Consider the following 27854-nt stretch of genomic DNA (forward strand, 5'->3'; position numbering starts at 1 on the left):
AAGTAGTCATATGTATAGGCAAGGTTTCAATGTTTTACCTAGAGTCTTAACATTGAGTGTGTAAATCGCTGGATTTGTCAGCAGTGTAGTAATGATGCCTTGAACTTTGGAGGTGGCAAACACTGCACCGAGAGACACTGTGAAATTGTGGGAGTATGTATTTAACCCTGTGAGGCTGTGGAAAAAATGAAGAAGCATTACGCTTGTGGTTAAAAAACCATTGTAGATTGTGTATACAGAGTTCAGATAATTACTGATATAAATGAAATAATACAAAAATATCTCACAGGCTGGCTTGCATAGTCAAAGAGTTGAAGGCATTCAGCACATTAAAAGCATTCGTCAGCTGAAAAGAAAATGTGTTAGGATGAGTAAGAACTATCTTGACTTAATAAAAGCTACTCTGTATTTCAGTGTTGCGCAATCTTTTCAGTTAAAGCAAAGATCCTATTTTTTTTGGCAAATAGGCTCAATTTACAAGTCACCTTGAGTTAAACTGTTAAGTTTCACCATTTTTTGAATCCATTCAGCTGATCTCCAGGTCTGGCTGGAGAACTTTTAGCTTAGCTTAGCATAAATCACTGAATCAGATTAGACCATTAGCATCTCACTCAAAAAGTTCTGATATAAAGTTTTGATAATTCTCCTATTTAACGACTCTTCTTTAGTTACACTGACAATGTTTCCATGGGCATCAGTAATCAAATTATTTGCCTTAATTTGAATAAGACAATGATTATATGATTAAGGTGTTAACATGAGGTACTTTTTCAGTGTTTCTTTCATGATCCCAGTTTACACGTTATAGCACCTAATTTGATTAATGTCATTGCTACTATCCACATTTCCTCTGGAGTTTCATGTAATTTCAGATGTTTCCTATTTAATTTGTTGACTTAAACTGCAGTTTGACAGGAACATTTCATGAATACCCCCATGACAAACGAAATATTGGATGCGAGGAACTGCTGGAAGAGTGTTGTTTTAAAGAAATTTGATACCGCACCGAGTATGGGAAAAATAAATTTCGTAATGCAGGTGTCTGTAGTCCTTCAATGACTCGGTGGGTGCAGAGAATAGTTTATGGACTATCCTGTTAAAAAATCCTACACAACGGTAATAATTTGATTGCTGTGTATACATACCTGTATACCTGTACTGCACTTCAATAATGCGACTATAAATCCACTTAATATCCAAATGGACTTTATTGCATTTCTATTGAGTTCAATTATGAACTTAATCAGATTAAATAATCAAAAGTCTCTGTTCACATGGAAGACTCTTAATCAAAGTATTGTCTTAATCGAATTAAAATCAGATTATTGGTGTCCATGTAAATGTACTCATTGTGTACTAACACTAACGAAAAATGAAAAGTTGCAATTTTCCACAAATAGTCACAGTTTTCAAAATGGCTAGGAACTATGCTCTCATTCCAGCTTAATAACCAAGGAACTTTGCTGCCATTCTATGGCTGCAGCAGACACACTCCTATTACACAGTGCTATCATTGAGTAACCTATCTATTTTCAGGTGCTGCAAAATATCATAGCAATTTTTCATTTACTGTCGGTCCTTGACATTTTTGAGTGAGATGCAAATGGTCTAATCAGATACAAGTATTAATTCTTAAAGAGCTAAGCTAAAAGTGCTTCTACCAAACCCAGAATAAGGCTCAATAGATTGACCACAGAGAGTCAAGACCTTGAACTAACGTCTCATCCGAAAGACAGCACTCACTGACAGTATAGTGCTCCCTTCACTTTCACTAGGGCATTAGAACTCACACACAGAACAGATTGAGCGCCCCCTTTTGGCCTCTCTAACACCACTTCCAACAGCAATCTATAGTTTTCCTATGTGGTCACCCATCCAGGTCTTGACCAGGTTAAGCCCTACTTAGCTTCAGTAAGTAACCAGTCTTGGACAGCAGGGTGACATGTCTGTGGCTTGGTTTTACAAGTCTAGTGCAGTTGTAAATTGAGCCCATTTACAAAAAAATAAATAAATCCTGAAGGAATTTTCCATAACACAAGGTAAATCATAACTTAAAATGGCTAATAGTTGGTTAATGATTCGGTAATGTTTCAGTTGGGTCCTATTGTGAAAGCTGTGATGGTGTATACATTTTCTTCTAAAGTTCCTTTTTAATTCATTTGTTTTTATCATAATGTTGTGCTTAAGGTAATGGTTTTTATGTTTAACAGCTGGTTTGTAATAAAAATATATTTAAATTTGGTTTAGATTTTTTTTCAGCAGGGTTGTGCTCGAAACACAAAAAGCTGGTGTGGAAATGGTGGTATTGCAATTTTATATAAAGAAAGACCATCTATAAAATCTATCTAAAGTTACGTAGCTTTTGTTATTTAGGAATAATAAAATAATAAAATCGTAATAATAATAATAATAATAATAATAAAATCATAAATTATAGAACTGAATTGAGATCAGTTAAAGGCAGATCAGCGCAATCTTGACCAATCAGAATAGTTTTAATAACAAAGTTAGTCTCGTTTTCCGAAATCACTTCCCTTATGAAAATGGGTCATTATCGTAAAAGGGTAAAGCATGTTTTTTTTTCTTTTTTTTTCCTGTGAATTGATTGAAATTTGTATAATCTCACCACATTTAAACTAGATAAGCTCATTCTTTTTGCATTATTTGCATTGCATTTGATTTGCTCATGGTTTGTGATAATTTTTTAAACTACAGTAACCATGTTTATTTATTTATTAATTTTTGATTAAACATGGTAAGAATGTTTTAATTAAAGTTTGATGATGCAGTAATTTGAAAGCACCCATCAAACTAATCGCCTGGTCTACTTTTTAATTCTCAGCACAAGTATTGAGATAAAATATAAGTGGTTATACAATTATTACTTTAAATCATAGGTCTCAAATTGGTTTCCTGGAGGGCCGCAGCTCTGCACAGTTTTGCTCCAACAGTAATCAAACACAAGACACAGCTGATGCCACTAATCAAGGTGTTCAAGACTCTTTTGAACACCTTGATTAGTGGCATCAGCTGTGTCCTTATCTAGTGGCTTCATCTTTTTTTAATTTTGTAAGTAGATTTATGATGAGCATGATAAACAGAGTCGGTCATTAAGTTAAAATAAATCTCTATATGCATCTTGAGAAATTGGAGTTTATTTTACAATAATCAGTTGGCTTTTTAAAATTATAAATACACCAGCATATAATTACATATAAGCATATAGCATATATCAATATGAATTTCTGTAGCTGCTTGTAAATAAGTCTAAGATCGGATATAAGATCAATCAATTATCAAAATAAAGAAATGCACACATACCATGGTCTGCACTGATGAAGAGCTACCAGTGAGCGTGCCAATGAGTGAAACTAGAAGAATAGCAGTGAAACAATCATAAATATTGTCCAGAGGTACAAGTGATAAAATGTTAACAACTTTGAGTTTCGTTTGACAACTCACCATTCGCTATGGGCAGACACAGAGGTGTGAAGTTTGATATATTTGCCACACACTGATACACATTGCAGCATTTATTTACATTATCACACACATAATTGCTCCAAACGTATCCCGGTCCACACCAGCACGTTGTATTTTGGCCAACTATCTCACACTCTAAATAAAACAAATCACACTGTAAGAAATTCTGGGTTCCATACATTCAATTTGTGTTGGGGCAACATGAAGGAACTAAGAATTGAACATAAAACTATTAAGTTGCCATCCTAAAAAACTCAAGAATTGTGTTGTTTCAGCTCATTTTAAATAAGTAGTTTGAACAAACAGCAAAAAAATGTTTAGATCCAACCAATACTACTTAAACTGTAAAAAATGCTGGACTCCATACAGTCCCTTCATGTTGCCTCAATGCAAATCAATTAAGTTAACTTAATGGTTTTTTACAGTTTTAAATTGATTGAACATGAAACAATTGCTCCCAAAAAATGCAAGAATTGTGTTGTTTCAGCTCTTTTTAAATAAGTAGTTTGAAAAAACAGCAAAAATAATTTTTAGATCCAACCAATACTACTTACACTGTAAAAAATGCTGAGTTCCATACAATCCCTTCATGTCGTCTAAATGCAAATCAATTAAGCTAACTTAATGGTTTTAACAATTTTAAGTTGACAAAAAAAAAAAAAAAACAATAATTGTGTTGTTTAAGCTCATTTTAAATAAGTAGTTTTAACAAGCAGTAACAATTTTTGAGTGTTTTTGTTACACTGGGAACTGTTCATGTCAATTTTGAATATTTTACAAACTGAAAGACTTCTGAATTAATACTGGATTATAGAGAATGACTCATAACATCTCTTACCTGCTGCTATTTCAGCGCCTGTGATAGTTACCCCTGTATCCAGAACAGTCCCTATAAGCCCAGGCAGATAGTCTGCAACATTTAAGGTTTTATTCCCCTCAATCATGACCTCTGCCCAGTAAGTCACATCTGTGGACCCTAAAAACATTGAAAATGGTAAGGGATAAATTAGCTTTGTTTCATCACTATATGATGCTACTCTGTGTGTTTTGTAGATTTTAAAGCTAGACTGATTTATTAGGGAAATAAAATCTTACCTGCTTGTGAAGTCTATTGGGTAACAGAAGAATAAATGAGTCAGTAATTGTTTTGCTTCAGATTTTTTTAGTTATAAATGATCATGATTTGTAACAAGATGTGTTAATAAGCAAACTAGAAAAAAAGTGTTCTGCATCAATAATACACGTACAGCTTAACACAAAATTACAAGAGCTCATGTGAAATATTTATTCTTTTAAAAATATTTTTTAAGTTATGTTTAAAAGAGAAAGTACATTTCACTTTTTTTTCAGGAGAAAGTCTTATTGCTTTCAGTTTGACTAGGACTAAAGCTTATAAATAAAAGTTTTTATATTTAAAAAAATGTTGAGGTCAATATTATTAACTTATTATTAACAATTTTCAATTGGCTAAAGATCAAACCACTGTTGCGACTTGTCTGACAAATAAACCTGCCAAGTTAATCTATTTAAACTGATTATAGTATCTTGCTCAGTAGCTACATATTATGTACTGAAGAAAGTAGTTAAAAGAAATGAGTTACTAAAACTATTATGTAAAAACCATCATTACATTACATTAAGCACCACTTGAAAAATATTTGAAAAAGACGTAAAAAATTCACAGGAGTCTAATAATTTTGCCTTCTATTGTACATAAATTAGCATGTAAGATAGCTTGATCTTTGGCCAGAGCAGAAGAAATTTTAATCTGTTTTTTGGCCAGTATGTGGCAGCCAGATGATAACACTGTAAAAAAATCCTGGTTGCCTTACGTTTTTAAGCTGAATCAAATTAACCACACTTTTGAATTTTAATATGTTGTCTTAAAACAGCTTGCATAACTTATAATCTAAGTTAGAACATTATTTACTTAATTTAAAAAGTTACAATGAACTAAAACATAGGCTGTCATGACTAATTGACCATATAATTTTTTTACAATGTACTATTCATAGTTTGTGTTGTATTACTCAGGATACAATCTGTATTCATATATAGCCTTTGTGTGTTTACCTGGCTAATAATGAATAGTGCAGCAAAAAGCAGCATCCCTGCACCAGACAGTGTCTTGATCCTATTAAGGAGATTGTGATCAATATTAATAACAGTCACAAATGTTTTCCTAAAAAAAATTTTCTTTTCCAAAGTGAGACTTTCTGCACATATATCCCTTAATGTTTTCATACTAATGTACTATGAACTGTTTCCCTGAAGCTTCTCATAAACCATGAACCAACAGAAAAAACCTTTCAAAACACCAGGTAAATACATTCACATTTATATGTTTCAGTAAATGTTACATAACATTAAGGAGTTAAATAAAACAAAAGCAAGCTTACAATACTGTAAATTCAGAACTCCTACAATGTTTGGATGAAAATATTATTCTGTAAAGACCCATATTACTTAACATATAATTACATAAACTAAAGAATATATGGTCATACAAGCCAAAAAATACTGACCTTACAGTGTGCATTTTTAAAAAGGTTTTAGGCTGTTATCTGTCATAACAACATGTTCCCTGTGAAGGACCAGTTTCTAGAGTGAAAGAAGATGTTGAATGAGAATTAGGGAAAGTTGACAAATGCAGAGGGGTGGAGAAAGCAAATTTACAAAGCTCTCTTTCACATTTGCATCCCCCACCAAGTCCAAAGGCCACCTGGATAAGTTAGCACAAAATAGGCATCGCTTCAGACTTTCCATTAAGATTTGGCTAACAAATGTAGCGCAAAGCTCCCAAACTAAGTTTGGTTAGATAGTCATTTGGGCTGATTTAGGTAATATTTTCATGCTTAAACCTAAGGTGCTATCAGAAATAGGAAGAAAAAAAAATCTTGTGAATGTCAAATTCAAGGCATTTGAATAAATATGCTCACGTTTCTAATTAACTTCCTGTTTATTGAGCAAGTGCCCATTTTAGCCCACTGGACTAGTAAAATGCTGAGTTGAATGTTTAAAATCTGATATTTGCTAATGGTGAACATAACAATACATTTTCCCCTCTCATTGTTCTTTTAAACCTCCCGTTATGCTGACCACTACCGCAGTCATCTCATCTTACGCACAATATGACTATGGTAATATGTGGTAACACACAGGCCATGTTTATTCAGTATGAGGTTGTTGTGGTAAACATAAATCTAAGCAGCTGAGTAATGCTATAGGAAAGCAGTTTAAAAGTTGTATAATGATTATAAGTGAATAAAGAGCATAACGATCAACTTTAATGCTTTTTTTTTATCTGACTCCAAACAAACTCCATCCAAGCTGCTGCAAAATCAATTCAAACTATTGCTTAAGCTTACGTGAAATATTTAAGTAAGGGCTTAAAGAAAGATTTAATGTTCAGGAACACACTTGCAAATTAGTGTCTTGTTTTCTTCAAATGTATTTGTTTGTTAAATAAGCATCCATGGAAATGTCTCTGGTTTGCATGCTCATTCAAAATCAGGAAACAGCCCCACAAAGGTTAATAATTCCTGTGAGTAAACTAGATTAAATATGAGCTGACATTTTCTTTCCTAATGTATTACTTTTGTTGTGTCCTATTCATGGTCTTCAAAAGACTTGTAATATTTCATTTAAAGCTGCATCAGTCTACGAAGGGACAAATGACAATATCCGTTTCACAGAATAGTATTAGGTTGTAAATTAAATAATAAAAACACAGATTTAGCACTCAGATTAAAGAGGGAGTATTTTAAAACAGTTTCGTTAGATATGGTTTCATTATATGTAATGATGCTATACTGTTTAAATTAAAATCTAGTTTAGGAGCTCAAGCTAAAACCAACACTGACGTCAGACCAGTGGCTAAATTGATGGTAATCATTTTCTGGATGTGTGCTCATCTATGTGAAAGACACACAGCAGACAGTCTGTATGCAAATTTTAGGTTGTGTGGTGATATTCAAATAAAAGGCTTTTGCCGAATAAAGTTCAGCAGATAAAAGACTGCAAAAGAGAAATTCACTTAAATTACTCAATTACAGTTATTAATCAAATAAACTAAAGTTGTTTTTAAAATCTCATATAATTCCTAACTTGAATAAATGTTTAATAGCACACTGTGTACTGTGGTAATATGAAGGAATTGGTCTGTTGAAAAAAAAAAAAAAAACAGTTAATAACTTACCAAAACATTTTCCCTTTTGCTTTAAACTTTTGGTTGACTTAAATTAAAAAAGTATATTATTACATTATTATTAAATCACTTACCCTATTTAGTGCAGTTGAGTGCTCACAAAGAGGGAATAAAAACAAATTTGGATACTGAAAGAGCAGCCTTGTCATGGACAGTTTCATCATAAACACAAATCAAAGTCATTTGACATAATAACTTGTAATGTCACTATACATTTTTCTGATTCATTCTTTCAAAACGAATTTCTGGTTCCATTTATAAACTGATATTTTTGATTACATTTTCATATAACTACATATAAGTAATACTTATATTATTACATAATAAAAAATCATATTGTGTATTTGAAATTTATGTTAAAAAACACTAATACACTACATTTGGTTGAATGTGTCCAGTGCAACAAGTGATTTATTTTACTTTTTTAGGTAGAGAAATTAGTTTAAGAGTGGACATGTTTAAGATGCTATTTACAAAATGTTCACATACAAAACATTTAGGCTGAACATTTTTGACTTTAGAAAACAATTCTCTTAAGTACAACATCTTTTTCTCATACATAATTTGGTAGCAAACAATTCAAGTCAGTATTTATTCGTGGAATCAGTTTCATTATATCCTGGAGTTTTTATCTCATTGTCACTGTGTAAAAGTATTTAAATGCAGGAAGTGGGATTCAAATAGAAAATCTTCTCCCCGTTTTGTTTCCCCCACTACTCAAACCAAGGTTTTACTGTTTGAAGGTGTAGCTCCAGAGAAGTTCTCTTACGCATCATAAAAGTCTGTTAGGTTCATAGTTTCATGTTACTTGATAAGTTCTTGTCCTTTGTCAATAAGATTTACTAACTGAAATAAAAATTGCCAGTTTAAATTTTACCATTTACGTCTCCTGCATTTGCTTCAAAAGAATACCTGTTCATTATAAATTGTCTGTAATTTGGATTTGAAGATATTATCAGTTAAATCTGTCATTATGAAGAACTCACGGATTCTGAGCCCAGCCCAGCCCAAATTACTCAATTTACCCAAAAGTGCATGTATTCGGACTTCGGGGAAACCGGAGCACCCAGAGGAAACCCACGGCAACACAAGGAGAACATGCAAACTGACCTAACCGAGGCTTGAACCAGCGACCTTCTTGCTGTGAGGCGACAGTGCTACCCACTGTGCCACCACAAAAAATGCTTACATATTATAAACATTACAGAGTGAAAGTCACATTTTTAAATTCTAGAATATATATTTTCATTTTACCTGAGTTAGCAGGATAGCAATTTGGAATCTTAACAGGTATTTTAATACTGTCCGTGTATCTGAGAAACAAAAAAGAAGACATTCATTTGTATTGAATTTAAATTTCATTGTATCGATAAATAAATAAAATCACCAGAACTGAGTAAAACATGCATTCTATATATACTGTAGAGGCAAAAAAGTTAGGCTGAACAACCAAAAATACATTTCTATAGTAAATCAAGCATGTACAGTACCTTTACTCGCCATGTTGTGCAGTCAAATACAAAGTCAACATCAGTTCATTTAAAGCATCAGAAATTACAAATTTGAGCTGGAAACCATAAAGTAAAAAAAAAATTAAAAAAAAAGAACTGACACTAGTAGTAGCAACCTCCCCTCTCCCCTTATGTTTTTTTTTTTCACTCATCTTATACGGCAATGTGACACTTCATTTTTAACTTTAAGCCAAACAGTTTTTAGAGGCAAAAACGTACTTATCAGATTTCTACATCCCATTGCTGGATAGAACTACAGTCTATGGTTCAGGGGCGAACACTATTTGAGTCCAAACTCCTTATAGTATTATATGTAAAGTGCAAGTTCTTGTTTTGGGACTCAAAATGTCATTCAGTGTCCAGTTTGATCAGGGTTGGAGCTAAAAGCAGAACAGTGGACATTACAGAGAAACACAACTCAAAGACATAATGATACAAAATGTATGCAAAATAAAATATTAAATATGCATATTTCAGAATATTTTTTATTACATCAAAAAATATTTTCCTAGAAATAATATGAGAAATAGCAGTTTCAAAACGTAGATGAATTAATGGAGTAACCCAAGTTAAACTGGAAAAATTAAGTTACATTTATTCAATATGCATTTTCAAAAACTGAGTACAATGAGGTCACTTTATTCTACGAACCCTTTGCCCACTGAACATTAAATAAACATTTCCAAGTGCAAAATATAAATAAATAACAACAAATTATTTTTAACATTCAGTGAATAACCCAAAATCCTCAATAATTTTGACAGCAATACAAACATGTTAATTATCACTGCATGTATACAGTATAATATCAGCATTTAGTGATTTCTGTCATTTTGATTAAGATATAAAAGGATATAAAAGTTACTTTTGTATTAAAGTTCACATTTCAAAGCCTTTAAAAGAGAATTTCATTAAATTATTTAAGGCAGTAGTTCCCAACCTCTTTTGCCCGAGATCCCCTTTTCACCCGGAAAATATTGTAAGACTCCCCCTTAACATTTAATGATAATAATAGTAATAATACCGTTCATATAAGTTTGCAATAAGGATGACAAAAAATTTTGTTTTCAAACAAACAGTATGTTTATTACTATATCTAGATATGTTGATGCACAAATAACAGCCTAGTGTAAAATATAAAGGCAAAACATATACGTAGGCCATTTGTAACTGAAAAACATAAGCCTTTGGCCTTTAAATTGGCCCTATATTAATTCTTTTTTTTTTTTTTTTTAAGTTTCTTGTCAGTGGCTGTGACGTCCCTCCTCTCATTTTGGGTGTGTCAATTCTTTTGCCTTGCACTCAAAAGATGCTGTGGGCTTAATACACTGTGATAATGCACTGTGGCTGGGTCAGGGACTCTTTGCTTCAAGAAAATGGAATAAAAACATTCAGGCAACTATCTTGGTATTTCCATTTTGTGCTTTCATTATTGCGAGCGCTGCGAGAAGGCGAATCAGTGAGTCTTTTTTTGTGGAGGACAAATTGTCAATTTTTTGGTCAGCCAGAGAATAAAATGAACTGAAATGAATGAAGGCAACATGATCATTCTCTTAATTGTCCACTGCTAAAAAGTGTAAAAATATGACACAACCCCCCACAGAGCTCACTGAGGCCCCTTGTGGGCGGGGACCCCCTTGGATTCAAGGAATAAACCATACTGCACATTACATCAGGACACCACAAATGAGCATACTGTACATTATAATTTGTGTGTGCTACAGCAAAATCCAAGAAAAAAAAATTAACAGCAGGTGATGTTCTTTTATCCATGCTGAGATGTCCTGCAGGCAATGCGAGTCCTGTGCAGCTACCGCTGGATCATCTGATTAAATTAAAAAATAAATCTGTGTCATCAGCATAGCAAAGTCCCAGTGATGTAGTACATTTTGTAATAGAGAGAAGCACAAGTGGCTTTGAGGCAGGGGCATAGATGTAGCGTGGACAGAGGGGATGTGTCCTCACCAATATCCACCAACTATTGAAATGTCCAAACCAATAATTTAATTCACTTAAAAAAAATTGAGCTATCAATATTATCCTGGACAAGCAGAAAGGGTTAAATTACATCTCCTCGAGTCGCACCGCCCCCAAACACATATGAACACTGATTGGCTGTGCCTTTCCCTGCTGTTACGTGAGAGGCTGTAGCTGCGTTCAGATACGCACTGGATGGCGGCATCAAAAAAAAAAAAAAAAAAAAAAAAAAAAAAACAAAGGTGGACAAAGGAGCTTAAAAAAAAAAAGTGTCACAAAAGTCAAATAAACTCAAGTTCCCTATTGAATGAATCTATCATGATAATGGCGTTAATGCTAGTGTTTTCCCCGCTTTAACACACATTCTAACATTACACCAGGCTAAAATAGATTGTGAATATTATGCTCAGAAAACTAAACAGCTAAATATAAAAGAATAAATATGATGCCTGCCAGTTCTCCAAATCTCTTAGAGTAGCATGTCTAATTTCATTTGACAGAAGTCAAAAGTCAGAAAAACTACAGCCTGTGCTCCAGCTTTTATTAATACTGATATATGAGACATGTTTAATTTCCACTATGGATAAAAATAAACAGAAGACTTTAATAAACTTGATTAATCTTTAATAATCTTTATTAGCTAATAAACATGCTTTTAACATTACACTATTTAATTTAACTTAATAAATAAGAAAATTAATAATATATTTTAATCATTAATATTATAGAATTATGCTGCAGTTATATAATAGCAGCATGTAGATCATTTTGAGAGGCAGGCGTAAACAAAAACAATGGTCCCAGAGTATTTCCTGTTTTACATTTTTCATTTCTATAGCTCCCGAAAATCCAAAAGGAACCACATATTGACAAATGATTTTATGATAGCTGTTTTAATGTTAAGTTATTGAATGACCTCTTGTTAGAGTTTTGAAATAGTTTGATAACAAGCAGGAAACTTTAAAGGGCCAACGTCATCACCATATTGAAATGGTCTCTACAGTATATAAAAAAATGCCATGTCCTTAACATGTCCTCATCAATATAAAGACCAAACCTACATCCTTGCCTTGAGGAACACCCATTACATGCTGATAAGATCAGAAACCTGCCCCTTCTGGGTAACTATGAAACACCTGCCTGTGAGCTACTGATGAAACCAATGAAAAGAGAGTGGACTTAAGAATCTAAGGTTTCAATTATTAGAACTTTTGCAAAAGATGTGAAATGGTTAAAAAAAAAGTCCACAAAAATAGTCAAAGTAAATTATTCACAATAATCTGTGATGTATGTCACATCTGTGTTGTTCAACCACGTTCCTGGAGGACAACAACACTACATATATTGGATGTCTGTTTTCACACCAATCACAGGTACTTCAGTTTCTGCTAATGAGCTGATGATCAAAATCAGGTGTGTTTTATGTCAGGAGACATGTGCATCCCAATTCATATTCATATGCTATCCATCCTAAATAGTATTTGAAAATAGAATTAGTATGTCCCAAATCGTAGTATGTTTAAAAAAAAAAAAAAAAAAAAAAAAAAAAAAAAAAAAAAAAAAAAAAAAAAAAAAAAAAAAAGAGTATGCCAAAGGTTCCCTGATAGTGACTTTTTCTGGTCAAACGTTTAAGTGTAGAAGTGTCCATACTACAATCACTGATATTGCCCACAATACATTGTGCGTTGGACGTGAATTCGATTAAAACTACAAACGCGTGTGAAATGTGTAAATAAACATCAAACATGATGAACGCCTCAGACCGACCGCTTCGGTAAAGTTGTTTGTATGACTGTTAATCAATATCTAGCCAACTGGAAAATATTTAAATCACGTCTTCTGTGTTATATTTCATCTGCAACAACAAAACTGAACTTATAAAAAGACGTGTTTGGACATTAACATCTGAATGCAGAATTATCCAAGGACCTGGGGAGATTTCTCTGCATGAAAGACTCGCAAATGGGAGATTACCCTGCTGCTGCTTCTCCAATAAAGTAGGAAATAAATATGAAAGAAATGTGGATGATGTGTGGATGATTGACAGGGCTCATAACTAAGCAACACAACAATCTGTTAACGAGAAAGTAGTATGTCCCAAAACTTGCATACATGCAGCAATGGAAAATGTGCAGGCGGTTCTCCAGGAATGTGGTTGAGAAACACTGTGTTACATGACTTTATAGTGAGAATAAAATTTCAAAAATAATTCATAAACACTTGATTTTTTTCCAGAAGTTTCCAGATGTAATCATTGAAAATGTAATTTCAGCTGTAACTAAGGCAGCTAATAAAAAACCCTTTATTTGGTAGAAAGTGGTTCAAATGAGAGAACTATTATGAATGTGGCATTAACATCTCAAACATGTGAAGTGAATTTAACAGAAGTCAAAAAAAATAGCAGGATGTGTACATGCCTTGGCTTTAAATGACTTCAGAAATTCAGAGGCCAAAGGACATCACTAGTCTCTCACAGCATACAAGTCTCTCACAGGACATCAGTCTCTCACAGCGCACAACTAGTCTCTTACAGGACATCACTAATATTTTTACAGCACACTAGTCTCTTACAGGACATAGTCATCACTTACCCTGGTACAGCTAGAGCTGTTAAGATTTCTCAGTGAAAACCATCTTGCCAGTTCCTCACGGACCTGCAAACATTTTATCACAAATTTGTTTAAACCTGTAGAAGAACTAAATGTTTCCAAAATAGTTTGGTAAAAAGCCAAAGCATCAAAAATCAATTCATACTGTACCTTGGAGTCTAAAAGAGTCCCAAACACCAATATGAAGAATCCCTGTTATAAATTATATGAGAAATTATATATTATATGAGAAATTATATATTATATATAATTATATATATATATATATATATATATATATATATATATATATATATATATATATAATTTAATACATTGTAAGTAAATTTGTTAAAATATTCTATTATAATATAGATTATAATAATTAATGCATCATTCACATTTTAGTAATTAAAGTTTGCATTCTTATCAAGCACAAAAACATAAAGTTAATCTGAAGTCAAAAAAACAAAGACAAAAAGTGATACCTGCAGCGAATTGAAGAGTGCAAACACCACATGAACAAACAGGCCAGCTGACACCGTGGTACCAATTCCAAATCCCCATGTGATTCCACAAGCTAAGGCAGGAGTAAAAAAAGCTACACATCTGGCAACCACCAAGGCATTTTTCCAATCTGGTTGAGTTGCAGCACCAGCTCTTCTTTTAAATATCTTGTACAGAACCACAATAAAAACCACGAGATTTATGGCTACAATAGTGAGAGCTGGAATCACAAATGCCAGCAGATTCCTAGATTCATTCCAGTTCAGCCAGCATGCTTGTTTGGAAACATACATCTGAGGTCCAGCTGTTGATGCAACAGTGATGACTGATATGAGCAAGGGTGCACCATAACCAAGTAAGAAGGCAATGACCATCATTTTGGCTCTTGACATCTGGGACAAAACCATGACCACACGGTAAAAGAGCAACAGCGCTGAAATTAACATCCAGAAGAAAAGAGCCAGGTAAAAGAAGTGCATGAAGAAAACTACTGAACTGCAGCGATCCGCAGGGGTTGGCTGTTCTTTTGAGATCGCAGCTCCAATGATAAAACAGACATCTGCGATCAGCAGGGAGATGGCAATGTTTACTATGGAGACATGTCGCATGTAGGAGGTGTCATTTCTTCTCACTGCCTTCCATACGATAGCTTCAATAATGAGGCACAAAATCAAACAAGCCACTGAAATACCTACACCTATGTAGGTTACATATGCAAAGGCTATGTGATCAATGGAAAATGGTGACATTAGGATTGAAAAAGAGGCTGTGTGTGTGCATTCACATGTAATTATTCCAGTTTCATTCCTCCCAGGCTTTACTTCACATCCAGTGGAATCCCATGCGCTGAGGTTAAAGTTCCAAAAGACACACTGAGGATTTACTAACGACTGATCAGTGGTGTCAAACACAAAAGACATGCTGTGAAGTGTTTGATTAGCCTTAACAACAACCACATCTCCATTGATGCGCATATCTGGTTTCACAATGCCATTAGCACTATCTTGTGTGGGTAAGATATTGTTAAGTGTTGTGAAGATTATGATGGTTAAGGAGGTTGGATTAAGAATCTGCGGTATTAGAATCTCAGTGGCTGAGTTTGGCAGGTTTGATTTCCCAGTGTAAGAGTTATTAATTACAGTTCTATTCAATTCAATGTATTTTTGATTAATGGTAAAACTGCCCTCTGTGAGACGATTACTGATATCCTCAACAGCACTCAGAAGAGAAATGCTGGTGTTTTCTTTTGTCAAACTTTGCCATGATGCAGTGGCTTCATTTGAAACAAGGATGTCAACTGTTTTAAGGAAATCCTGGAGATTAAACAGAAAAACATGTTTAGTAAAAAAAAAAAATGTAATGGGAAAATCTTGATTAAATAATGTACCCAATAATGTAACCCTTTACTTGAAGGGGGCATTCATAAGATCGTAGAGAGACCTTTATAATCAGGATGACACGTGTCATGAATATGAAGGAGATTTATGCATATTTATGACAACTTTGCTATTTTTTATTTTTTATTTTTGCTAATTTGCTCTGTTGTCCTTTTAAATGCAACGCTGACATTGTTTGAGATGTCTTAGTTATGACAACTTCACATAACACATAGATTGCATGTCTTCATCTTTATCATGATGATTTGACATTATCAAGGTTACAACTTCTCATGTATCTGTCTTAAACATGACTGTCATTAGGGCAGAAAAATTGTCATGAATTTTTTAACACCTCATTACAGTTGTACACTGCAGAAAATGCTTTTCTTACTTAAATAATATGCCAATATTAAGTGAGTTTTTCCTTAAAACAAGCAAAATAATCTTGTTTTTCCTTTTAAATTAAGATTATTTTGTTTATCTCATTGGCAGATTATTTTGCTTGTTTTATGAAAAAACTCACTTCATTTTGGTCAATTATGTCTTAAAACAAGACAATATGTTATGCTTCTCTAGACATTTTTTTTAATTATTTAAGAATTTTTAGATATTTGGACCAGACACGACAAAACATCGAAGTAAGAAAAGCAGTTTTTGTAGTGTAAGACATTAATTTGTCATTAAAATGTAATTAAGTCATTAAATATTAATGATATTGTTGTAAAATTATTTGAAAGACTTTTGGCACTTATTTTATGACAAATTCAGTTTTTTTTCATTAAAGAAGGAATCAGAAAAATATTTATAACAATTATAAAGGTCTCACGAAAAGCTTGCATGCTTATACTAGATTTGTTATGTTGTCTTGATAATTTCAAGTTTCATATTGACAAAGACATTTCTTGCATTTGAATTTTAAATGTAGTAACTGAGCTTATTACATCTAAAGACAGTTGTCCTAAGCTTGCATAACAGCTCCTTCATACACATCACATGTACTATATCATGATTATAAAGCTGTCACAACTATTGTCTTATAAACAAGTGTCCCCTTTCAAGTAAAGTGTTACCAAAAAGATAGGTTATAAGAGAAATACTTATTCATACCTCCATGACAGACTTACTGATGATAATGTTTTGTGAGACACTAGCGATGATCACAAGCATCTCCACAGTTGTTTGGACAGTTAGAGGAGAATCTGTTATCTGTTGTGAATTGTTCATTGTAGCAATACAGAGCTGAGCCATAAACTCCGGTATTTGCTCTACAATCAATACCTTAAAAGAAAGTTTTTAAAATAAAAGATAAATATTACTACTAATAATAATAATAATAATTATATATATGCAGATTATTTTTGGGCAGTATTCAGAACACAGACTGTCAATGTAGCTCACCTCAACTTTCCTTTTAAGGTCGCTAATAATTTGAAGTACACACTTCCTGCTGAACACTGTCCATTTACCTGATGTACATTGATAAATTATATTGCCATTCCAGTTTGTTTCACATGGTCCGGTTACAAATTCATTTTCATTTCCAAGTCCAAGTGTTTCATTTTTACAGCTAAATTCTGCAGTTAGAAAAAAAATGAATTTCAGAAAATGAAAATCAGTTAAATTTCTCTGTGCAATGAATAAAATAACACAACAACAGTATATGTACAGTTGAAGTCAGAAGTATTAACCCCCCTGAATTATTAGCCCCCGTTTATTTTTTCCAAAATTTCTGTTTAACGGAGAGAAGATGTAATTTGACATCATTTGATTGCACTGGAATCATAGGACTTATTTAATTCCAAAAATAAAATGAATAAAATAAAAATAAAAAAATCAACATACAACACTAAGAAATAACTCATGTAAAAACACAATACCTAAGGAAAAACTAATCAACTGTGGTTAACTGAGTATTCGTACGTACTTACTTCACAGAAGCTTGATTTAACTTTCTTATACAGTTATTAAAACATATACATTGGGCCTCTCAAAACAACAGAACAGCTCATGAGGAGTAAACACCAAAGGAAAAAATTTAGACATTTTAAATAGTTACTTACCGGTTTCAGAAAAAGCATTGATAGTTGCAGGGATTCCTGCTTTTGAAAGAGTCTGGAAAGCCTCTGTGTCTGCTAATGCAAAATCCTCTCTGATGGTACCACTGGCACTGTTTGGCCTGTGGAGCAACACACAAAGTAACAAGAAGATGCTGCTGTTGTTGTTGCACTAGATAAAGATTTAAAGGAACAAAGGAGATATAATATTCACCTGAGGTTAGTGACTTTTACAGAATCTTTCAGGTATTTAGACAAACTTGTGTGACTGTCATCAATCTGTAACAAGAAGAAGATTTTAAAGTAAATGCAAGTACTGTAAATACTGATATAAAAGAGTGTTCAGTTGCTTTCAAAATGAAGCAAAATATTAAGGACCAAAAATATCTAAGCAAATACGCTTTGCATTTGCTTATGCATTGTTCAATTACTTCATAAATAGCTTTATTGGCATTTTGAATCTGAATACCTTTCTGATAAATGGATTTGCTCTTTATTTTTGCATTATCTTGGTCAATTTTATTATTTTAAAGCACTTTAAGAACTTAAAGCCACAATGAAAATAAACTTTATCATTGTTATTACTAACAGAATCATCTTTAATTAAAGAAGAGACACTGTTTCATAACATAATAATATATAATAAAACATAATAATATAATATGTATAAAAATGTTAATAAAATGCTAAATGACCTATGGTTATAGTGGCTACACAGAAATCTCTCGTCATGATAGGAAAAGGCCTTTTTTTGATGGCTTTTAAATTTTTAAATTCCCAAACGATGTTTAACAGAGCAAGGAAATTTTCAAAGTATATCTGATAATATTTTTTTCTTCTGGAGAAAGTCTTATTTGTTGTATTTCGGCTAGAACAAAAGCAGTTTTTAATTTTTAAAAAACATTTTAATGTCAATATTATTAGCCCCTTTAAGCTATATTTTTCGATAGTCTACAGAACAAACCATCGTTATACAATAACTTGCCTAATTACCCTAACCTGCCTAGTTGACCTAAATAACCTAGTTAAGCCTTTAAATGTCACTAAGCTGTATAGAAGTGTCTTAAAAATATCTAGTTAAATATTATTTACTGTCACCATCACAAAGATAAAATAAATCAGTTTTTAGAAATTAAATATTAAAACTTTTATACTTAGAAATGTGTTGAAAAAAATCTGCTCTCCTTTAAACAGAAATTGGGGAAAAAATTATCATGGGTTTTCAACACGTTATTAATTCTGACTTCAACTCTATGCATATGAATAAATATGTCAGGTATCTAAAGATTATCTATAAGATTTCATCAAATTTAATTTCAACACAATATGATCATTGTTTTTAAGTTTTAAGATTGCGTTCATAACCAAGGCTAAATGTGTGAAAGTATTTGATTGACAATGTTACATTTATCTTTTGATAACTTTGACAGCTGTCTCGATTGCATAATAAAAATTATGCCAAAAATATTTCTTGATGTTACTTCGAAATAACTTCCTCGAACTGAACTCAAATAATAACATTACAGTCAGACCTTAAACATAGCAAGTAGTAGTAGTAAAAAAAAGTTTCTCATTGACTAAATACAGTTACATACAAGTCACAATTATTCGCCTCCTGAATTTTTAGCCCCCCTGTTTATTTCTTCACCAATTTTTGTTTAACAGAGAGCAGATTTTTTTTCAACACATTTCTAAACATAACAGTTTTAATAACTCTAATAACTGATTTATTTTATGTTTGCCATGATGACAGTAAATAATATTTGACTAGATATTTCTAAGAACCTTCTATACAGCTTAAAGTGACATTTAAAGGCTTAATTAGGTTAATTAGATTAACTAGGCAGGTTAGGGTAATTAGGCAAGTTATTGTATATCAATAGTTCGTTTTGTAGAATATCGAAAAAATATAGCTTAAAGGGGGCTAATAATTTTGACCTTTTTTTATTTTTATTAAAAACTGCTTTTATACCAGCCAAAATAAAACAAATAAGACTTTTTCTAGAAGAAAAATATTATCAGACATACTGTGAAAATGTCCTTGCTCTGTTAAACATCATTTGGGAAATATATATAAAAAATAAAATTAAAAGGGCGGCTTATAATTCTGACTTAAACTGTTAAAAAAACTGTTAAAAAAATAAGCATACACATAATAAGCGCTCCTACCTTCAAATCTGTACTTATTGGAAGAACACAATGAGTCAGCAGAACTGCCATGAGGATCCCTACTAAGGATTTTAATGTTAGTCCTGTATCTGAAAAATAAAGAGTAAAATTAAGAGTACCACATGTAATCCCGATTCATTCTGATATACTAAACAAAGAAAGATGATATTTGTTGTTAAATCAAAACTTTTTTAACAAGTGATTTAAGATAAAGGAGTACAATGTCTTCAGTTATAGCATTTTCGATCCAAATGTAGGTGCAATGAACCAATAATTTGTAGTTAATTGTACCTTGACGGGACATGTTTTCAATGATGTCAGTCACTTACGGCATATTTCTTAAGAACAAATGCCAAGTATGTGGCTCACCCAAATGTTGTCATGTCATGCTGCATATGATTAAAAAAAAAACAATGATAAAACTAAACAATGTGGGGTAGAGAGGGTTTGAGGGAATGAGGTTGACCAGGAGTCCAAAAAACAACAACAAAGACATTAAACTAACAAACCCTTACACATTATAAAGCTAACAACATGAATTTGCCAGTGACACACAAAGATAACAGCATAACATTAAGTTAAAATACATCATGTTGTTAATGTTAAAAAGCTAACATGCTCTCTAACACTGTACTAATAACAGTTTAAAGTCAACACATTTTTCCATGTTTCAAACAGGAACAGTTTACAGCAGCTTATCAATTAAAACAACACATATTTTTACCTGATCTCCGGAAAGATTTCCAGGGTTTGATATTTAGCGTTCTTGTCAAATGGCTGACTCAAAATAATCTGAGACTCAAAAAAAAATAAAAATAAATAAAACCAGCTTAACACGTTTAAATTCCTTCGTCATTTCCTTGTTCTCATGAGTGGAAAAAACATTGGTACATTGTTGATTTACATTTAAATACAATCACTTCTATGTGAAATGCAGTCAGAACAGCCGTATTTTACAATTGCTGATTATATAAAAATTACATTAAAAAGAAAATTACATTTGCTGTTGACAGGGATGGGCAGTATTTATTTATTTATTTATTTTATTTATTATTTTTTTTATTGAGCATATATAAATTATACAATTTCAATCAAAAATATAAAAAAGGCTAAAAAAATTTTGTGTAAATATACATACAAAACAAAGCAGAAAAGACAAACAATGTGGAAGTAGAATACAATTTTTTAGCAAGAAGTACAGTGAGAGTTTATATATATATATATATGAAAAAAAATGGAAGAAAATACGTGTTTATACAGATACTGATTGTAAGAAGTCAATGAAGGGTTACCAAATTTTATAAAAACCTGAGAGATTTTTCTTCAACAGATATCTAATTCCCTCTAAGTATAAAAGTATTAGAGAGATCTCGAAGCCACATTTTGTCGGTAGGCATCGTTGGTCCTTTCCATGACATCAAAAGTAATTTTTTTTGCAGTAATAAGAGAGTAGGAAATGAACCGCTGTTGGGCTGAAGTAAATTTTCTTAATAACTCTGATGTGTTAAGAATAATCAACAATGGTTCAGGTAACAGTGTAGTCTTAAAAATTCTTGACAATACATTAGATACATCAGACCAGTAGCTTGTGACCTTCGGGCAAGAAAAAAAAGAATGGAGAAGTGTTGCATTAAGGGACTGACATTTATCACAGTTGGATAAGGCGTTTGGGAAAATGTTGTGGATCTTTACTTTTGAAAAGTGAAGCCTATGTATAATTTTGAATTGTATAAGACAATGTCTCATGACAATGTCAAATAGTATTTTGGAATTTGTATTTGATAGATTTGATGAAAACGGGTTCATATTTTGTATCAAAATACTTTACTATGTTTTATTTTTGTAGTTTCTGTAAAATACTATGCAAGAAGTCTACGGTACATGATGACATCTTTAAAATAGGCCTGAGATCAGAACAGAAAATGAAATTACGCTTAAAGAAAGCAACATACATTACAAATGGTGAGGGTATATTCAGAAGCAAGTCAACAACCATTAAAGCTAGGATAGTGAGTAATGCTAAGACCAGAATTATATAATGTCTCTATAGTGTACAATTTAGCACCTTTTCCTAAGAAATGAGAAAGAATAAAATATCAGTCATGAAGAACAAGATGAGGAGCTTCAGAACATCATCAATCTCAGTGCTGCAGGTGGAAATGCAAAGAAACTTTAGAAATGTAAAACGCCTAAATATGGTGTGCTGGGGCCTCATGTATCAACGCTGCGTACGCACAAAAACTTTGCGTACGCCAGGTTTCACGCTCAGAATCGCTCACGTTTGGATTTACTAACAATGAACTGAACGTGGGAATGTGCGCAGCTTCACGGCAACTTTCTGGCAGGCGTACGCACATTTTTTTGTGCGTGTCTGTTTTATTTCCATTGGCGACTCCTAGAGACAGTTGTGTTAAATTCCTCTCTACAAAGTGTCTGAGCCTTGCAATGGCAGCTGTATGAGACAGGTTCAGCAGGTATATAAGGTTTTCATACCATACATTTGACCAGCTAAACATTAAAGCACAATTTGCAGCGGTCGCCTGTTTTCCCAATGTAATCTGAGCGATCTACTGCACGCACATTGCTATAAAGACACTATCTGAAGATGAATTTGCATGCGTGAATCAGAAACATTTCCATTCAATAAATGTGCAAATAAAATATGATGCTTATTGATATGAACTTATTGATGATTCCCACTTGTCTTTCTCGTGATAAATAGTTGGCAAAATCTGATGTGTAGCGGGGGGAAACAACAAGAAAGAGTTCATCAGACGCTATATTCGAGCCGCGTTCATGCTCGAACGTATCAATTCATGATCACATGCGTCTTACGAGCGCGCCACTGATACTGTTAAGCGTCCTGTAACATTTTGTAGATATAAACCACACTATTTCTTTTTTTTAATGCACTCTGCTATATGTTCAGACCCAACTGTGTTAACCGTATCAGCTAAACTCTCCCACTCTATTTTTTTCTTTTGTTGTTAATTCCGGAGAACAAACTTGCAAATAACACCGCTTTTCTCCGGTCTACCTCCGAAAGCAGCACCTCCAATTCACATTCTGTTCAAAGTTTCTTTTTGCTTGCTTTTGCCTTTGCTTTTTCGTTGGGTTTTGACATTAGCATAGTCATTTGCATATTCATACGGGGGAGGAGGCAGGGAGGGGTTTTGCGCTCGTGCATGTTGCGCTCAGTTTCACGTTCATTCAGATGTACAAAAGAATATGCGTGAGATTCGGCGTACGCAGTGTTTCATACATCTGAATTTTTTTCTGCGTACGCACATTTACAACTTTGTGCGTACGCAATGTTTTAGTATGATTTCCACGCAAGTCTTCGTACATGAGGCCCCTGGTGTTTTTAAGAGGGTCATCTGAGACTCAGTTAAATAAGAACTAAAATAATTTTGGGAGAATAAGTATACTTTACAAATAATGGATGGATTGTAATTTATATCTCAAAGAACACAATTTATTTTTGGGTTACAAGTCCAACTTACCAACCTTTATGCCACAACCAAAAGTGGCAGAGAAAAGTTGTTGCTATCAAAAATTGTTTACTTTACCAAGCCAATTTAATGGTGAAGGGACTGATCCAGTAGGCCTATTGATGAAAGGATTATAAAGAAATGTCATGCTCCATTTTAAAAGTTTTTTGTAGTATTTTTTTAAATAAAAAAAAATACAGTACTTTATTTTGATACACGTTACGGTGGCTGTATTTTTGATACACTTAAAATAAACATATTTAATTCCCATAAAATAGGGGACTAAAAATATAAAAAATAACAATGTACTTATGCCCATCCCTGGCTGTTTATTAACTTCAGGCCGTCCAAGATGTATAGTACTGTAGGTTTTTTTTCTTCAATTGAAATTAACTTAAAAAAAAAAAAAAAAAAAAAACATTGTTCATAAAATTATTAAGTCTACCAGTATTTGAGAGTAAAAAAAGTTTCATTAAAACTATAAAAGTAACCCCAGTGATTGTACATCATGAGTCACCATCATGTAATGAATATAAAAAAAATATAACCTCAGGATGAGTAAATAAAAGCTTTTTTTTGGTGAACTATGCCAACTTTGCTCAATTAACTTGCATACAATGTACACTCAAAAAAATGATATGTTGGCGTTAATTAACTTTTTTTGTCCACTGGTTCCACGTAACCAAGTTAAGTTACCTTTAAGAAAGAATATTAATTTTAGTGAACTTAAGTTAGTTACATAAAGGTAATGTAATGTTGTTTAGTTCAATCAACGTAACATTTATAATTTAGCTTTAATCAATGTAGTTATTTAGGTTCAATTATTCTAAAATTGATATTGTTATGTTTAACCAAATAAAAAAACATTTTCCGTTTCATTGAGTTTATTCAATAGCATTTTTACAGATTTACACATTTTCCAGCAATAAAATGATTGTCAAAACCCAAATACTGTCTTTATCTGTATCTTCACTTATTACAATAAGTTAAAACATTAATACTAATAAAATAATAGTAATACAAGTATGAAATAAATTGAAAACAATAAATGATTTAAAAAATATGCTTACGACTCCGCCCACCGTGTCGACCTGAGGTAACTATTTCGAAACGACGATGGACAACACTGACCATAGCGTTGCTGTACACTGCCTCGGGTGCCTGACGGTTCAGAAGGAACTGTCAGACATACTGTGAAAATCATCTGCATGAGCGGCGCTGAGGAGGCCCTGGTCCTGGAGGAGGGGGCTCCTGCCTTGGAGTCGCGCGCCAGGTTTGTCACAGAGGGGAGGGTGGTAGGCCTGGCGGAGGTGCGGGGCCTTGGCCAAGGAGCCGCAGGTGGGGTCCTCCTGCACGAGTACTTCGGGGCCAAGGGCTTCCTCGTCGCGGAGCAGCATATTATACTCAGCAGCGGCAGCAAAAGTCCATGTCCGTCCACTATGGAGGCGGATATGGCTGAGGTCTCCCTTCGCCTCGGCCAGCGGTGCGAGCTGCCTCCCAGGACCCAGATGGATTTTCGCAGCTTCTGCGTTGCCACTCTAATGTGACTACACCGTCTGGGTCCTGGAAGCGTCATGGAGCTTAGGGTGCGGGAGAGGCTGTAATCCTGACGCTTCCCGGGAAAACCGTGAGCCTGAGCCGGAAAGAGGAGGAGTGGCTGGAATGCTATTACAGGCACATCCGGCCGCTCTGCCTTAGGGCTCGGGCTTCGGGGGCAGAGGAAAAGGGATGCTTCTTCCTGGGAGCGTCAGGACTCCCCCTCACTAACCCCAGCCAGGACGTCCTGAAAGCAAAGTACGTCAAGAGGCAGCCCGCGCCGCCCGCTACCACCGCTGCTATGTCTTCTCCTCCGGCTCCAGCTTCGGCTTCTCCTCCAGCTGCACTGTCTCAGCCGCCTGCTCCACCTGGCGAGGAGAGGCCGTCCACCTCTGGCCTGCAGCCCCCTCCATTGCCTCCGCCTCGTTATTGGGGGGCTTTTCAGGACAAGTTTCCGGTAGGCTTGGGTGGGAAGCCCCCTAGTAGGGCGGAGGCAGCCGCGATCGGGTTCACTGACCGTGGCTACTACCATCACTGGAGGGGGGAGCAGCTCGGAATCCGGACGCGCCATCTCCTTGAGCGGTGCAGCGACCGGAAGGGCCTTCCCAGGCCCGGGTGCAGAGTGCCATTAGGGCCGAGACTGCATGGACCACCGGCGTGCCGACGGTGGACGGCGTCCTGGCAGAGTGGGAGCTCTCGAGGGCGCTGTCTGCCGTCACCAGTGACCAGCAGCTGGTCATGTCGGTGGTCCAGCAGTCTTGGAAAGGAATGGAGATCCAGACCGTTGGGGACAAAGGCGGAGGAGTCGTCACCACCATGCTCTTTAAAAAAGGAGAAATTATTTGTGATTACCATGGGGAGGAGTTGTCGCACGAGGAGGGCTTAAGGAGACGGGAGGCCCTCCCCCGTGTCTCCTCCTCCTACATGTATTTCTTTAAAGGGCTTGGTGGGAGGACCCTTTGCCTGGATGCCCAGTCCTGGCCCTGCCCCTGTCACCCGGGCATGGAAACCTTCGGAAGGCTTATGAACCACTCCCGGCACCGCAACAACGTGCGGCCCTTTGTGAAGCTTCTAACGCTGCCACAGGGGCCACGGGAGTGCGTTCTATTCAGCGCCCTTCGGGACATCTCCATGGGGGAGGAGCTGCTGCTGGACTACGGCGTTAGACGGGGGTCCTTCCGAGGAGAAGGCAAAAACTTAGATTGGCTGGACGACTGGGCGCGCAAGTCGCATTAAGAAGCATTCTTAATTCTTACATTTTTTTGTATAATTAGCACATCTTGGGTGTATCGCCTTTTCTTGTTGATTTGCTGAATGTGTCCTCAATTGTAAGTCACTTTAGACAAAAGAGTCTGCTAAATGTTAATGTAACTAGTGTAGATTCATAAGGTGGTGTTGCACATCAAGGTTTGCGCTTCATCATGCCCAGCATCCTAAAAAAGTCAGGTAAAAAAATTTAAATTTACCAACAGATCAAAGGTGAAAGGAGGAATTGGTTTAAGAGGAAAATACAAAATGTTTAAAAAAAAAAAATAGCTTACCATGTACTCCCTCACTTAGGGGCTTTGAGGATGCATTCACACCTTTTTTCCACTGGTGATGTTCTAAATAACATGATATGACAATTAGTAATTTACTAAATAATTAGTAGTTAAAATTACTAGCAATTTTTACTGTACATCATTTTAATGTGTATAGGCATCTAAAGGCATAGTACCTGGATGATCCACAGTCTCCTCAGCCAGATATGGGACTTTAGAGGTAGAGCTGTAAACCTGTGTGGGAGAAAATAAATGCGAGTGAGCAAAGATTTAAAATAATAAAATATAATAATATACATAGCAAACTACTAAACTTAAAAATTTAAACGTGTTAGATGACCAAACAAATAAGCTTACATTAAATATGTCATCATGCTAGATGTCATCCTATTTAAGTGCCACATATGCTTGTCAAGATTTTTTTTTTAAGTTAACAGGCTTGAATAATACAATTAAATAATAAATAACAATGTGCCAACACCACATTTTAATTAATATTATGTAAGTTATCAAAACTGGCATTCAAACTCGACAAACCGCTTGACACTCATTTAAAATAAAGAGCATCAAATCAAATAAAAAATCAAATCACTTTTATTGTCACATTATCAGCAGCACGTGTGCTATGATGAGTGAAAAGCTTAGACTATTCTAACATGACTATTCATTACTACCAACGTTAGCAACTTTATTTTGGGGGAGTAAATATATACCAAGTATAAAATTTCACAGGAATGCAAAACAAACTATACATTTATCTTTCTATAATGTGGAAAAGACACAGGGAAAATGGCAATTTCATAGCAATACTACACACAAACACAACATAGTATTACAAGAGAGTACATTTATGATTCAAATGTTGTCACAGCCTCAGTATAAATACATAAAAAGTAAAAAAAATCTCACCTGTGTGTCCACATTGGGGAAAGCTTTGTGCACGTTCGCAATTTGTACTGTAATCTTCATCTTTTGATTCCCATAATATGGCGCCGAGCTGAGAGTGATCGTTGTGGTTTGAATCTTCTTACTTCCTGTGTTGTTTTGAAACTGCGCATGTGCAGATATTACTCCACCTATTGACCAAAATGCAGTACTGCAGAAGCAACACAACTCCCTTTCATTCATGTTACATAAGCGAGCTGTTTAAATGTGAAAACTTACTTTTTCAATTTTTTCCAACACAACACATAAGCGAATTGTTTACTTTAAACATAGTTACATTCTTTGGTCCAACTAAAGCCATAATTAATTTTTTTGAGTGTAAGAAACAGAACATTTTTCATTAGAGATGCCTCTACTCTATTATAAATATGTAAACAAAAGATTTTAAAAGCAAAAAACTGTTATTTGTACATTTACACTTACAGTTAGTGAACAGGCCAACCTGTTGCACCACATTCATTAGATT

General features: G+C 34.3%; 2 protein-coding genes, 1 long non-coding RNA gene and 1 pseudogene across 6 annotated transcripts in view; 2 read left to right on the forward strand and 2 right to left on the reverse strand.

The window, feature by feature from the left end:
• The window catches only part of adgrf3b (adhesion G protein-coupled receptor F3b), a 671400-nt gene that overhangs the window by 12185 nt on the left and 631361 nt on the right, over positions 1–27854 (reverse strand). Inside the window, exons 1-8 of one of the 4 annotated variants that reach the window (XM_087298506.1) lie at positions 6009–6091; positions 5557–5617; positions 4579–4591; positions 4322–4459; positions 3463–3618; positions 3322–3371; positions 288–346; positions 39–175 (exon numbers count right to left, since the gene is read on the reverse strand). In XM_087298506.1, coding sequence (XP_087154632.1) covers positions 39–175; positions 288–346; positions 3322–3371; positions 3463–3618; positions 4322–4459; positions 4579–4591; positions 5557–5617; positions 6009–6022 — 628 coding nt within the window. In that variant the 5' untranslated portion in view covers positions 6023–6091. Of the gene's footprint in view, positions 1–38; positions 176–287; positions 1632–3321; positions 3372–3462; positions 3619–4321; positions 4460–4578; positions 4592–5542; positions 5618–6008; positions 6092–27854 lie in introns of those variants that run through there. The other 3 variants (XM_087298508.1, XM_087298507.1, XM_087298509.1) reach the window with 3 other exon arrangements.
• adgrf7 (adhesion G protein-coupled receptor F7) lies at positions 10261–27481 on the reverse strand. The gene is made up of 15 exons (XM_087298520.1): positions 27353–27481; positions 26620–26677; positions 26444–26506; positions 24449–26335; positions 20600–20667; positions 20167–20264; positions 19876–19964; positions 17921–17985; positions 17713–17828; positions 17051–17226; positions 16760–16930; positions 14255–15586; positions 13938–13979; positions 13770–13832; positions 10261–11026 (listed from the first exon to the last, which is right to left on the reverse strand). The coding sequence occupies exons 6-15, from the start codon at positions 20177–20179 to the stop codon at positions 11012–11014; spliced, it is 2082 nt and encodes a 693-aa protein (XP_087154646.1). The 5' UTR covers positions 20180–20264; positions 20600–20667; positions 24449–26335; positions 26444–26506; positions 26620–26677; positions 27353–27481; the 3' UTR covers positions 10261–11011.
• LOC147839391 (uncharacterized) lies at positions 20673–24427 on the forward strand. Its single transcript, XR_015518861.1, has 2 exons — positions 20673–22075; positions 23227–24427. It is a non-coding gene; the product is annotated as an uncharacterized LOC147839391 (long non-coding RNA).
• LOC147839392 (uncharacterized) lies at positions 24575–26138 on the forward strand (annotated as a pseudogene).

This window comes from Danio rerio, chromosome 20, assembly GCF_052040795.2.
Source record: "Danio rerio strain M-AB ecotype USA chromosome 20, GRCz13ab, whole genome shotgun sequence".
Classification (NCBI taxonomy): domain Eukaryota; kingdom Metazoa; phylum Chordata; class Actinopteri; order Cypriniformes; family Danionidae; genus Danio; species Danio rerio.